Below are 14,618 nucleotides of genomic sequence, written 5' to 3'. Positions count from 1 at the left end.
GTAAACAACTGTTATTCATTCACAGACTCCTCATGCCCATTTGCTGTAGGTTGTTGTGGGGAAAATAGGAGGAAGATGTGTTAGATCAGACATGTCAAACACAAGGGGGGGGGCGGATCCAGCCTGCGAAGCCATCCTGGAAAGAGTGAGGGAACGGCCCCCACTGCCTTGGCCCTGGCCCAGAGACCCTCCTTCTGCCAGAGACCCTCAGATCTGTCCCACTCCTGCCCAGGCCCCCATAGGCACCCTTGATGCAAACGATGTAGAGCTGGCCATGCCCACCCAGTAGGCCATACGCGCTTTAGCCATGCCCACCCAGTATGCCACGCCCACCCAGGCCATATCCACCTGGCCCCCTGAGGGCAACCGCAATGCTGATGGGCCCTCAGTGAAATTGAGTTTGATACCCCTGTGTTAGATATTTTTGCCACCTTGAGTTATTTGTGAAAATAACAAAGGTGGGATATAAATAAATAAACTGTTCAAGTCCTAGTACCTAGAACAGTCAAGGTAGAAGATGCTGCTAAAAAAAGTTGCTGCCAATGTGCACTCCCACCAACTCCCTTCTCAATACTTTTTCCCTTTCTGCCTACAATTATCCCAAGCATAGATACATGGAAGAGCAAAGTCCCAATTATCAAAATAACTAGTGGAATTAATGCAGTACTCCTGCTGCTGCTGCTACAAAAAAAACCTTGTGTGCTTTGAGTTTGGACATATTTGGGCTTTTCCCCCTGATTCAAAATGAAATTTTGTGTGATCATCAGCAAGTCCCTAGAATAGTGAAGATAGTCTGTAAATGAGTAAGGCTTGTTTTAATAAAATCTACACAGGTTGTGGGCTTTTGTAATAATATCATTGCCTATCTTTCATCACAGAAATAGTACTGTACAGTGGTACCTTGTGTACTCAGCTACTTTAAAACTCAACGCATTTTGACATGGAAATTTTGTCCTGATACTTATCAGTTGTTTGGTACTCAATGCATAAGATAGAACTTGTCGGTGTCAGCTGCTTTGTGATTCACTACATTATTTCTTCTGGAAAAATGTACTCATCTGTTTTTGTACTCATTTGCCTCCTGGAACCAATTACAATAAGTACCAAGGTTCTACTGTATTTCAAAGAACACTGGATGGTAAGCTCATAATCACCCAGAAATTAAAGAGAAAATATACAAAATATACAAATCTTTACTTTTATAGTGACTTTTACAAATTTCTTTAACATGCATGTCTCTCCTTAATTGCATGATTTATGACATAGATCCTTTTACCATTGATTATCTGAAGGCATGTTCTGACCTGAGGCATGATCTGACCTGGTACTCTCAGTTCTGAAGTAGAAATGTTGAATGTTTGTGTCTGAAATCCTATTTATTACTTATTTATTAAACAAATTTATATAGCCATCCAACTCACAAATAGGTAACTCCAGGTGGCCTACAACATTTAAAAATCCACTGCATCATAAAACCCCATAAAAATCCCCACCCTATCCCTTATGGCAGCAACAACACAATCAAATCAAACACTTTATTAACTCCATCTCTACTTGTGGTCCCTGGCTTGCTGATGAAATCATGTTTTAGGGCCTTAAGTGAAAGCAACAGGGTGGAGGCTAACTGTATATCAGATGGAATATTCCACAGAGAAGGGGTCACCACTGAGAAGGCCCTTTTTTGTGGTATGATGAGATACTTATAACTTTCATCCACTGAAGGACTAATAATGTGCTCTGGAGATTGTACAGTTCTCTTGGTTACAAATTGTGTAATTTCTCTTTAGTATTTCTATAGGCACAAGGGACCCATGTCCACCATCAATTTTGAAAGCTCCTAAAATGACTCTAGGTCAGTCATTCTCTCCCAGCCCATTCTCTCCTAGCTCATCCCACATCACAAGCTTCTTATTGGGACTAGAAGAATACTATTCTGTGTTATCTTGAAAAATATGGTACACATACCTCAAAGTAAATGCCCATTACTTGGCACATTGATTTATAATTGAAGCAGGCACAGCAGCGCCTGCATTTTTTGTGTCACATGAGAAAAGCACATCTTCCTTCCCCTGTCCTGACCACTTTCTACAGAGGGACGATCAAGAGCATCCTTTCATACAGCATCACAGTGTGATTTGGAAGCATCACTGCTTCAGACAAGAAGGTGCTGCAGAGTGTGGTGAGGATGGCTGAAGATTATTGGCAGTTCCCTCCCTCCCATCCAGGATATAGCACATAAGTGTTGCTTGAGCAGGGTCCGAAAGATTTCCTGGGATACCACATCCGCCTCACAACCTGTTTTCTTTTTTACCTTGTGGGAGGAGGTTTCGTGATATCCAAAGCAGAACATCCAGATTCAATCACAGCTTTGTTCTATAATATTAACCTTGTGAACTCTCAAGCTTCCTCCTGTTACGCATTCAAGATGGACAGTGATTAATATTTATGTTACTTATATGTAAGGGTGTAGGTCTATACATAAGTGGTATATAGTATGTTGAAATGTGTGTTATGTATGTGTGCACTTTTGAGAGCAAGCAACTAATTTTCATTTTAATTATGTGCCATTGTGTCCACAGTAAAAAAAGAGGACAGATTATAATTTAAATTTCTAGGGTTGCCCAATTGTCAATACTCTCTATGTCTTGCAAAGATTAACAACTGAAAAATAATACATTAAAACCACAAATAAAAGAGGGTCATGCTGGGTGCAGGAGGGTGAACTTAGCATTTATACCATGTTCACCTTCTCAAGGAGGTATAACCCCATCGTAGCCCAGGGCTTGGCAAAGAGCCAGGTCTTCTAGAATCTTTTAAAGAACAGATCTACTGTATATAATATTCTAAATATGTATGCTTCTTTTAATTTAACATAGTGATAACTGTACAGACATGTTCATGTCATTTCCTTGGTAGCAGCAGAGAAATAGTTTTCCATTGCTTTGTAGGGAAACTTTTTCAATTTCGTAGTCTAGCATATAGCTCTGGGTTTTCCTGGCCTTCCATTCAAATACCACATGCTCTGGCTTAGATATATTACACTGATAGTAAAATATATCTGTAAATCAATAAATGCTATGCACTTACGGTATATTTTATTTAAAATGTTGAAAACAAACAGCTGCAAATATTCAATCACTTAACTGAATTTTATTTTGACTTTTTTATGGATACTTACATATTGTAAGTGCAGACAATTTGACATATATTAAAATGAGGTTAAATATTCCCTATTGCATTAAATTGGACTGCTCTTCTTATTTTAAATTGACTTGGAGCACTTCCTTTTGGCAACACGGAAAAGGTGCATAGATGTTATAACTTAATGACAATTATTTGCTGCATATAGTAATGTAATCTTTCAATTTATACTAGTTACCCTTTATGTTAGTACTTCTGTTAAAGAATGGAAAGGTATACTAAAACAAGTTAGAAAAAACGAACTATGATTGCCTTGTCCAACCTAAGTACTTTCCAAATGCATAGCCAACAATTTGGGAATTGAAACTGAAATTTTTGAAGGGTGGTCTGAAGGGTTAAAGATGACCTATGGCAGGCAAACATCATCTCAAAATAAAGTTTAAAATCCACAATAATAATGAAAGGTATTTTTAAGATTGTATTAACTCCTGGAAAAGTAAAAAATTGAACAACATTTTTCATAGTTTAACATAGTTTAACATAGAAATATTATTTCATCCAATGTGATAAATTAATCTTTCTTCTGATCATCTGGTTTTTCTGCAGTGACAACTGGCCTAAGTGACATCAGGGGATCAACAAAAGGGAATGCCCGAAATGTCTTCACATATCTGAAGTAGCTGAAGATGAGGAATCCCCAAAATAAAGTCACTACCAAGGTGGTCCAACCAGTAACATACATCCAACTTGGTCTGAAAAACAATATAATTTGTATTTTTAAAAAACTGTATATTCAACTAATTAAATTTAACAAAACTAGCATATAAATCACATAGTTTATTTATTATTATAGTCAGAGCAATTAAAATATTAAAGTGAGAGGAGATAGCCACTTTTCTGTATATTCATAAAAGTTGTTGTGCATTATTTACCATTTCCACAGAGAGAACCTATTTTTTTCCAACAAGAACCGCTTGTCAAGGTAACGATTTAGAAGCTAGCCAACTTGTATAATGTGAGATGAATGATGAAATGTTAGGAATGACTCAGCAGCAGTCTATATCCCTTTAAGACAGGCATGTCAAACTGCCAGCCCACGGGCCGGATGTGTCATGCTGAAACCACGCCCACCACATTGCTGGCAATGGGGAAAAAGTCGCGATACATCGCACAACATCACATCACGAGTTTGACATGCCTGCTTTAAGAGCTTGAGTATAAAAGGGAAGGCCTTGCTGGAGTCTTTCTCATCCGTTTTCTGCTGTAATTACTGCATATTGGAGTTTGCTGAATTATGACCACGTGTATATATCTTGTTTCTAGCGTATATTTGTAGATAGTGTAATACAAACCACTGTTTACTGTATTTACTCCTGGGTTATCTCAGCACAATAAGACTGTGCATGCTCTGACACAGCTAGATTCTGCTTCACCTGTTACCAGCTAAACCCAGAGAAGAAAGAAGTAGCAAATCTCAGTTTAACTGGAAATGAAATATTAAACATACTTAATTGCAAGAACTTTTCAATCAATGACAATCCAACTAACTTCAAAGTACAAGTAGTCCTTCACAAACAACTTATTGCTTAGCAATTTTTTAAGGTTACGATGGACCTTCCCAGGACTACTTACAACCTGGATTAAAAGTTCGAGTGGCTCCCCCCATCTCTGGTCAATCATATTTTGGGCTCTTGGAAACTGACCTGAATTTATAGCCATTTGAAGCGTCCTGCAGTTACACTACCATGATTTATGACTTTTTTGTGGAAACCAGCATTTACTTCCAGTTTCTGGCAAAAATCTCTGTAGTTTCTGTCTAAACTACACTAAGGCTACTTTTTGTATTATGCAATATTATATCAGAAAACTATTGACTGTACTGTACATATATGCTGCTAGATTTCACCCAGAATATTAAGAAAATATCTATAGCCAAGTTCTATAATAAAAACATACAACATGAAAAAGTGATTATCTCCAGGCTATAATATTCAGATAAAAAAGGCCAGTTTAGTGGTTTACAGACATTGCAGAATATCACTTATCATTTCCAACTCATACCATCCCAGCATAATCCCATGTCCCTTTTAAAAGTTCTGGATTACAATCCTTTCTGGAGATATTCAGATCTAAAACACCTTCTCAACACCCCAACACAACACAAAACCTGCATATCTCCTAATATTAACTCTGTCATCATACCATACCAGGTCAGAAAATATTATTACTATATTACTATAGGATTGAACAGAATTAACTATAGCATTAAATATTCCTTGACATATCCATCTTCCAGTATTAAATAGGCAGTCATCTTCCTGCACTGCCTCTTGGATTCTACGAAAAGCAAAAAGTTGTTCTCTGCATAAAATAATAAATGATCATTAACCTGACATATGAAAAGCCAGTGTTATGAAATCAATGAGAACAATTCAGCCTTTTCAGCCATTTTGTGCCTGTCTTCAAAGAAAGACTATAAAAGGAAAATGAATTATAATTTATCAAGAAGTTCAATTTGATCTCTTGGAGCTTGAATTTGGATTTTTTAAGCCATTAAAAATGTACTACACTTAAATACTACACGTATTGTGTGAGCAAAACAGGTTGTTTCTGTTATCAAAGGGACACACTGCTTATTTTTCATGCACTTAAGTTTAATATAGTTGCTATAGTCTATGTTCTGGCAGTTTATTTGTTTCTGATTTTTTTCTCATTTAAGTGAAAACTGAAGAATGAAATTTATTCTTAGAACCTGTAATATGGCATTAAAGTAGATAGCTAAATGTCACTATCTGAAATACATTTCCCCACACCTGCTTGAAAAAGTATATATCATATATGTGTTTATTATGTATTGAATCATTAGATACTAACTCAGCTATTGTGTATTATATAATTTTTCAACATACAGCATATCAAAATGAGTTAATCTTACCAAACTTAATATAATACTAGTGATTTCTGTTTGTAAGTGGTGATAGTTACAACTTGAGGTGACTATTCTTATAAACTATGTAAGCTTTTGCTATACACCTAAGAAGGCATATTCATTAGTCAATGCATAAAACAACTTATTTAAGTTGTTTTATGTTTGCATACAAAGAAGTCTTATTAATTTCTTCTCATGTTTTCCACTGCAGCGGTGAAAAAATAACCAGTAAGGAGGTTTATATAAGCATGCATGCTGAAACTGCGGACGTAGATTCTATCCCAAAAGTTGTAGCTCTCGAATGTACAGCAAATTTATTGCAGGACCTCAGCTTTCATATATCTGTACCTGTTTGGTGACAAGAGATCAAAGCTATTTCATTTTCTATTTAATTGGTAATAAAATTAGCTAAAGCTCATAGGCAATTACCTTTCAATGATGCCAACAGTCTGGACAGCAAAATATGTAGATAAATTACAAAAACTAAAATACAGAAAATAAATGTATTAATGTTCTTATATTATTGTTCTTGTGTTAAAATATAGTAAAAAATTAAAATAAATGGAGCTATAACATTTCTAAACTATGTATAACCCCGATGATAAAGAGTGTTAAAGTAAGGTTCTACAAAATTAACATCAATAAGGAATAAATTCTTGTCAATTCTCGTAAGAGATTCACTTTATATCTTATTTATTTGCTAACTCCTGTACTTCCCATATTATTGACCAATTTTCAGTTCAAATTATGTATTTAAATGTTTTTTTAAATGTTAATTTTAAATGAAAATATGTTGCCTAATTGCATATGGAGAGAAAATACTTTACTTCAGATAGTCTCTGAAGTACTATCATACTTCAGATAGTATGTTTAGGAAGTGTTTGAAGTTAAAAGGCACTGACCGTTTTTCACACTCAAGACCGTTGCAGCATCCCCATGGTCACATAATCAACATTCGGACGTTTGGGAACTGACTCATATTTATGATGGTTGCTGTGTCCCAGGGTCATGTGACCACCTTTTGCGACTTTCTGACAAGCAAAGTCAATGGGGAAGCCAGATTCATTTAACAACTGTTACTATCTTAACTTCAGTATTTAACAACTGTGGCAAGAAAGGTCGTAAAATAGGGCACAACTCACTTAACTGTCTCACTCAGCAACAGAAATTTTGGCCTCAATTGTGGTTGTACATTGAGGACTATCTCTATACCGATATGTAGCCATTTCAAAACAAGTGTTTATGCAATAATTTGCAGTGTTTTCTCTGCAAATTAATGCAGAAATTGGATTGAGCAGCCATAATTAAATCCTGACTTAAAAATGAATTTAATTATTTCCCCTTACAGGCTGGGTAATTTTGGGAATTGAAGCCCATATATCTTAAAGTTCACAAGGTTGAGATCTAGACAGTTCACATACATTACAAAGTATGATTGGACCATAAAGTATAGTTAAAACATTGCTAAGTCTTGCAGAATAAAATATAAAATTGTATGCAAAGTATAAGAACAGTTGTCACAATATACCAAGAAGATTATGTCTAAAAATAGAGAGCAGATAAAAAAGCTCTAAATATGGTTGTTTATTAGCATACTATTTGCTAGTATATGTTAATAATGTTGAAGGTCGCCAAAATTTGATAATGGGCTGGAGGTGGGAGAACAAGCTGAAATCAAATCCAGGCAAGACAAAGTGCAATTGCAAAATAGGAACCAAATTGACTTCTGGTTTGTGTGCGTGGTGCCAGTGGATGTTCAGGAAGAAGCCTCTCCCCGCCGTCCGGTCTTTCTTCCTCAGAGAACCCTGAAAAGGGTCAGAAGTCACCCTGGAGGGACGACCACCGTGTGGAGGCTCTCCCTGTGATCACGGAAGGGCGGCAGCCCTCCATTTGATCCAGAGTAGCTCATCTGGCCCGAAGAAGAAGAGATCGGCCATCAACATGGCCAATCACTAAGCCACTCCTTGCTGAAAGCCAAAATCACTATCAAGCACAACAAAGCAATCTGGAGGATTTGGGTGAGACCTTACCTTTCTTACTTCCCTAATTACTTTCCTGTGGGACTTTCCTGAAAATCTTCTCCCCCATTCTTGAAAGATCGGTGACTGCCTACTTGGGGAATTAAAACCTTAAAGCCTCAAAAGAAATCAAATAACTAAGTTAAATAACTAAGCAACCTTATCTGTACTTCTAAAATGTTTGGGCCACTAAAAGGTTTTTATTGCTTATTTCTGCAGAGACCTACTACCCTATTTACTGCTAAAAATGCATTAATTGGATAAAAGCCTCATATTAGTCTGGAAAAGGATTTTACATGCTATTGAGGACATCTTGTGGTGAAACCTGGTATAACAAGTAAACCTTTTTTTTACTCTAAGATCTGGTTGTAACAGATTTGTCCTTGACATTATCTTTAAAGATAAGAATTGGGAACACCTGGCACTGAAAACAACTCCTAGGAATAGTGGAGGTGGACATTTACTGAATCTTATTAAAATAGCCTCCTCTAAAGACCTATCTGTAAATACTAAAGAAATGGAAGAATATATTCCACCACTTGACTATAAACTCATACTTGAAACAATTTTGGCAATGACTGAAGAAATGAAAGCCAGACTTAAAGACAAATCTGACAGCATAAACTCACCTAATGAGACTCTGACTTCAATTGACGAACTGACAACCCAAAAACTAACAGAGGATGAGGAAATCAACAACAAAATAGGGGACTCTAAAGAACAACAAGTACAATCTACTGAGAGCCTTGATACCCAAACTTTGATTTCAACTATAAAACCTACAATTCAACAAACAACAGAAGCTGAAGAAAGCAACACTAAGATGGAGGATGCCAAAGGCCTTCAAACACAGTACATTAAGACTTTAACCAACCAAACAATAACTACAACACCAGACATGACCTCTTACTTAAGCCAGATGGAACTGAAAGGAGAACAAGACCAGAATGAATTAATGACAACTATACTACGGCAAACATGGAGATTTGATTTATTAGAACAAAAATTTAATGACTATAAAGGGGTCACTCTCTTTGAAAAATTGATAACTGGATGGTCTCCCTGGATTCAAACAACATGTGTAGGAAGAAAGGGAGACACATTTGAGAAATTAAAAGCAATGATATGGAAGGCTGCCTGGCACAAGAAGAAACCTAGAGTTAGATTTAAAAAATGGGTTTGTTTTTTTAAATGTTGGGAATTGTAATAATAAAGCTTAAATTTTCTTTTAATGGGCCAAGGGGAAATGTTAAAAGATATAAACTGATTTTATATTTAGGATCTAGATTTTAAGGGAATGAAAATTAGCTATTACAGCATAACTTTGAATTATATTATAGAACTTGGAATGACACAATAAAACATGCATTGTTAATTATTGATGAATTGCAAAGGTGATAAATAGAATATATTTTTGAAATATAATAATACACTTAAATGAACAATGTATGTATTTCAGATAAGCTAATTACTATATAATGAAATAGGGGAAATTGGGTTACCTGAAAATTAAGGTTTTTAGATACTACAGGTTAATTTGGAGCACTGTATTGAAATTAGATAAAACTTAAAAACAGGACATGAATACGTATGCATGAAAATGTATAGAAAATTGTTCAAATTGATTCTGCTATAACCAGAAATGTATTAATCTGATTTTGATATTGTGACTAAGGGAATTGGAGAGGGAATTTTTATTGATTTACCCAGACCTATGTACATTTTTTTTGTTATTGGACTCTTGATTATCCAATCACCACATTGCTTCATAAAAATTTGGATGTAAACTTAGAAAATTAATAAAACTTAGTTTTTAAAAAAGAAAAATAGGAACTAAATTGCAAGATCAATTAAAACAAATATCAAAATTCAGGAGTATCTTAACAAACTGGCATAATGAGTAGAAACCAACAAGTTGCATATAAACTGAATAGCCTGAGCAGGGAAAATCAAAGGCATGAATATAAAACAAGGAAGATTATAGTGGGAAGTAGTCAGTGGTGGGATTCAGCCAGTTCGCACCACTTTGGCAGAACCGGTAGCTACTTTTTTGTTGCCCAGGCCCAGAATGTTCTTCTGGAGGCAGCATCCACACAGAGAACCAGTTGTTCACATATTTGAATCCCACCACTGGAAGCAGTGCCTGCAAATCTAAGCGTGTCTTGCATGCAGTATGAAAATTCTCATTTAAAAACTCAATGACAATCTTTGCTGTATCTGATATAAATGTGAATAACACAAAATATTGAGTTTTATGCAACAAGCTGAAATTTGAGCACTCTGATCTCTCTGTTCTGCATTGGTCAGACTGCACTGAAAATCCTGTGTTCAAATCTCATTAACATGTTTTAGTAAGGATATAGGCAGAGCAAACCAAGCAAGTTGCTGAACGACCAAGAAGGAATAACCCACAAGAAAAAATTGGAGACATTGGGTATGTTGGAGAAGACAAGACAACAAAGAGACACTAGCTTTCTCCAAATACTCAAAAGGCTGTTATGTAGAATAGAGTTTTTCCAGCAGTGTTCTTTGCGAATGTGAGTGGGTTGTGCAGGATTAAGACTAGGAGAAGAAAAGAACGTTCTCTCAAATGAGTAGGTTTTTTTTCTTTAGACTCTAAGGCACGGGTGTCAAACTCGCCGCATCACATGACATGTCATGACATATCACTTTTTTCATATTGCTGGAGCAGGGGTGTGCGCGGTCTCCGCAGATGCAGCTGGTCCATGGACCAGCAGTTTGACACTCCTGCTCTAAGGGGATATTCTGTAAATGTCAGAGGATTTTTCTTCCTTCGTTTAGTGTGGAGAATGTATTTTTCTTTGCCTTTAGTGACTACAGGGAAAAAAAACACCTCTTCACAGGAAAAATATGAAAATAAGGAAAAAATAAATGGCTTAAATATTTGAAAAAGAATTATAAAGAGCAGGATGAAAAGAAGGAATAAAGTTAGAGCAGGGATTTTCAACCAGTGGTACGGGTACCACCTGTGGTACATTGGCACCTGGCAGGTGGTATGCGACCATCCTAGAAAATTGGTAGCAGGAGAGGGGAATGAGCTGAATCGGTGGCAGCACCGCACAAGCCTGAGTGAGAGATGGCTGGTGCTGCAGGGCTTTCAGGGCTCAGCAGAAGCACCAGGATCAGCACTTCTTCAGGGCTGTCAGGGCTCAGTGGAAGCACCAGGATCAGCGCCAGGCTCCAACTGAAGCTCGGCACTGATCCTGGCACTTCTGCTGAGCCCAGAAGAAGCACCGATCAGCTAAAATGTTGCAGCATCTCCAGGGTCTTGAGACTTACATTCAGATGCTTGGCAACTGATTCATATTTATGATGGTCACAGTGTCCTAGGGTCATGTGAAGTGACCAAAACCTGCTGTAACCACCCAGCAGATGGGGGGGGGGGAATAAAAACCAAACTCTCCCACCCCACCCCAGTGCCAATCCTCAATAGATATGCTCACAAAAATCAAAACCTCGGACAGTAGGAAAAGCGCCGCCGGGCGGTCAGGCAGGTGTCTTGCTCAGCTGTAGCTTGGGGGGCATTTTTTTCAGTTCTATTGTAACTTCGAACAGTCACTAAGCAAACAGTTGTAAGTCGAGGACTATCTCTACTTCATCACTTTTTTTCTTTTTCTTTTTTGGTCATCAAGTTTTTGACACTTTGCTAGGCAACTGGTGGTACTTGGATGTTGCCATATCCTAAAAGTGGTACAATGGGTGAAAAGGTTGAAAAGCCCTGAGTTAGAAAATAGCTTTGTATTGTGAATGAGTTTAAGTTTCCAGGACTAGATGAAGACGGTTTAAGTACAGTTTGAGAAAAGGTGGGAAAAGCACAAGGAAAGCAAATTTGATAACCGTTTGATGACAACATGTAGATACCCTGTAAAAGGTTTATTAATAAAATAAAGTAATTCCATATGAAACATTGTGGAAGCATAACCTTCCTTTCAGGTTACAAATAATGAATAATATCTATCAGACTCAAATCAAATTTGAAAGCTAACCTGAAATTTGGATCCAATATTTTCAGCTTGAACATAAAAATACTGCTATACTGAGGCCAAGTTATAAAGTTCAAACCAGAACTATTTAAGATCTCATATCTTTTATCCAGTTTCCTTATTTGATCTGGTCTTTTTTTAAAACAGGACTTGTAATTCTGAAAAAAAGTGGATGTGTTCATTTATTTAATAACATAACTTTAAATTATGAAATATGTATTTAGATTGTGTTGGTACTATTTCATGATACAAATAAATATATCCTCAGAATTACTTATTTTAATTATAGGGGTCCTAAGAGAATCCACAACTTTTCTTCATACACTTCCTGAATGCAATGGCTACTTGCAACAGGGAAAATCTTCTGGAAACCATCTAGATCCATGAGGTCTCTGAGGTGATCATCCTAATCAGTACTTCTACAATCATGGAGCTCCCAGATGGCAACAACCCTTACCTGAACCAGGAAGTAATTTGATTATGGCAAAGTACTCACTGTCCATGTTCTCCATAGCCAGACCACCCACCAACTGCTCCAAAACAAAGATAATTCCAAAGTATCTTCATCTAAATAAGCCTAGTAACCATGTCTAAACTGCAGGTTTTTAAAAAAATCTGTAATGATTTGCCCAACATTTATCACCATATCTCTCTTTGCTTGCCACACTCTTTATCTCCACCCACTGATCTTAAAGAGGCAACATCTGGCATCTAACTATCAATCATAGAGTTTCCTGCAAAGCCATGACTCCCCTGTAACATCACTCATATCGTAACCACAATCAATACTTACAAGAAGACCCACACCTCTCCTAAGGAAGCAAACACCTAGCAAGCCACTTTAACTGACCTTTTAAAATTCCTGAAAAACAATGGTCCAAGCACCGTAAACCAAATATCAAATCCACATTCTTACTGTACAATAGGAACTTTGCACCCCTCCCTGCTGCCCAACTACACCATCTCAACTAGGTAAGTAAGAGAGGACAAGGAGTGGGAGGTGGGCTCTGCGGAGTCCATGTGCATTCCATCCTTGTGCTCACCCGTGTCAGCCAGGCTGGTGGCCTACCCGGTGCTGGACCTGCGCCACCGTCGTCTCACCCTGCGTGCCTACATGGCCGCCCTGCAGCGCCTGGCCCACACCGCCGCCACCCACACCGCACAGCCCCACTGCTCCAACAGCACCAGCTGTGCCGGCTCCGGCCCGGGGGGGCAGCCCACCGCCAACACCCCTCATGCCCGTGACTGCAGCAGCACCGTCACCCCCACCTCCTGCACCCGCCAAGATGAGAGTTTTGGCACCTTTTTTTTTTAGAAAAAAAGCACTGACTGCAATGATTATTGTCCTGATTGCTCTGAAAGCATAAAACAGCATACAGATTAACAACAAAATCTCCTCCAATGTTTGCACTCTTGAATTATATCACTTGACTGACATCTAGAAAAACAGTTATAATAACAAAATAATTTCAGAAATCAATAACTGTTAGAATTAATCTATAAGTGTAGGACACTTGTTTTGTTTTAAATAAAGATTAATAGCTAAATAAAATTAGATATATATTTAAAGACTGATTTTACTTATATTTTTACTTATATGCCCGATGCTTACATGAGGTCCCCATATTTCATCTACATCTTCAATTGTTTTGATTGTTTTATTGTATATTTTAATCATCTGATTCCAACTCTGTGCAGTATTTAAACAACGGACCTGTTAAAAACAAGCACACAAAACTTAACCAAGAAAAGAATTCTCAGAATAGATAAACTCTGACATTCTGGTAACCATATATGTTTAGAATATTACTCTATTTTCTAAAGATATTTGATTTTTTGTTACAGGTAGTCCTTGTTTAACAACCATTTGTTCAACAACCATTCAAAATTATGAAGGCCCTGAAAAAATGGACTTGTAACTGGACCTTGAACTGACAACCATCAGGACATCCCCACAATCACATGAATGTGTTTCGGGCATTTGAAAACCATGCAACATTTACATAGCACATAGTTTGAGGCCTGCTGGCACTGGGCTTCAATCTAACTAGCATGGAGCTTACTGCAGTGCAGGCTTGGGACAGCATTCTTTGGCACCAATAGCCAGGAGCTGAAGAAGAGGCCTGAGAGCAGAATTGATGGGATCAGGAGAGGGGGGCCTCTTTCAGCAATGTTTTTAGTAACTGTCTTTGATTAATGTTTCTAGTTCTTTGAAGCAACAGAACATTCTCCATGTGGAATGTGGCCTCTGATAAGAACCAGTTCAAGCTGGCCAAGAAAAAAAATTGTGTAAAGATTTGAACTTTAGTAACTTGTAAACTCATTATACTCATTATAATATGGGAAATGCATCTCCTGAATAACAACAATAATAATCCCTACCCCCAAAATAAGCCCTAGTTTTGGGCGAGGCGCATACCTAAAAATCAAGCTACGGTGGGGCAGGGGTGGTGGAGCTGGCCCACATGCCCCTCACTTGCCAGGCCTCCCATGCCTCAACACTTGCCTTGCCTCGCCGGCCCACAT

General features: G+C 37.5%; 1 protein-coding gene and 1 long non-coding RNA gene across 2 annotated transcripts in view; both read right to left on the bottom strand.

Moving 5' to 3' along the window:
• Window positions 1–3,135: 3,135 nt before the first annotated feature.
• The window catches only part of CATSPERE (catsper channel auxiliary subunit epsilon), a 68,401-nt gene continuing 56,918 nt past the window's right edge, over window positions 3,136–14,618 (bottom strand). The window contains exons 18-19 of the mRNA XM_081312649.1: window positions 13,705–13,806; window positions 3,136–3,893 (exon numbers count right to left, since the gene is read on the bottom strand). Of these exons, the coding sequence (XP_081168775.1) occupies window positions 3,777–3,893; window positions 13,705–13,806 (219 nt within the window). The 3' untranslated portion in view covers window positions 3,136–3,776. The remainder of the gene's footprint in view (window positions 3,894–13,704; window positions 13,807–14,618) is intronic.
• LOC308669818 lies at window positions 4,498–11,866 on the bottom strand. Its single transcript, XR_014026836.1, has 3 exons — window positions 11,565–11,866; window positions 6,500–6,553; window positions 4,498–4,584 (listed from the first exon to the last, which is right to left on the bottom strand). It is a non-coding gene; the product is annotated as an uncharacterized lncRNA (long non-coding RNA).

This window comes from Vipera berus, assembly GCF_964194415.1.
Source record: "Vipera berus genome assembly, chromosome: 1".
Taxonomy (NCBI): Eukaryota; Metazoa; Chordata; class Lepidosauria; order Squamata; family Viperidae; genus Vipera; species Vipera berus.
Note: the sequence above shows the minus strand (reverse complement) of the source record. Positions and strands in the feature narration are given on the sequence as shown.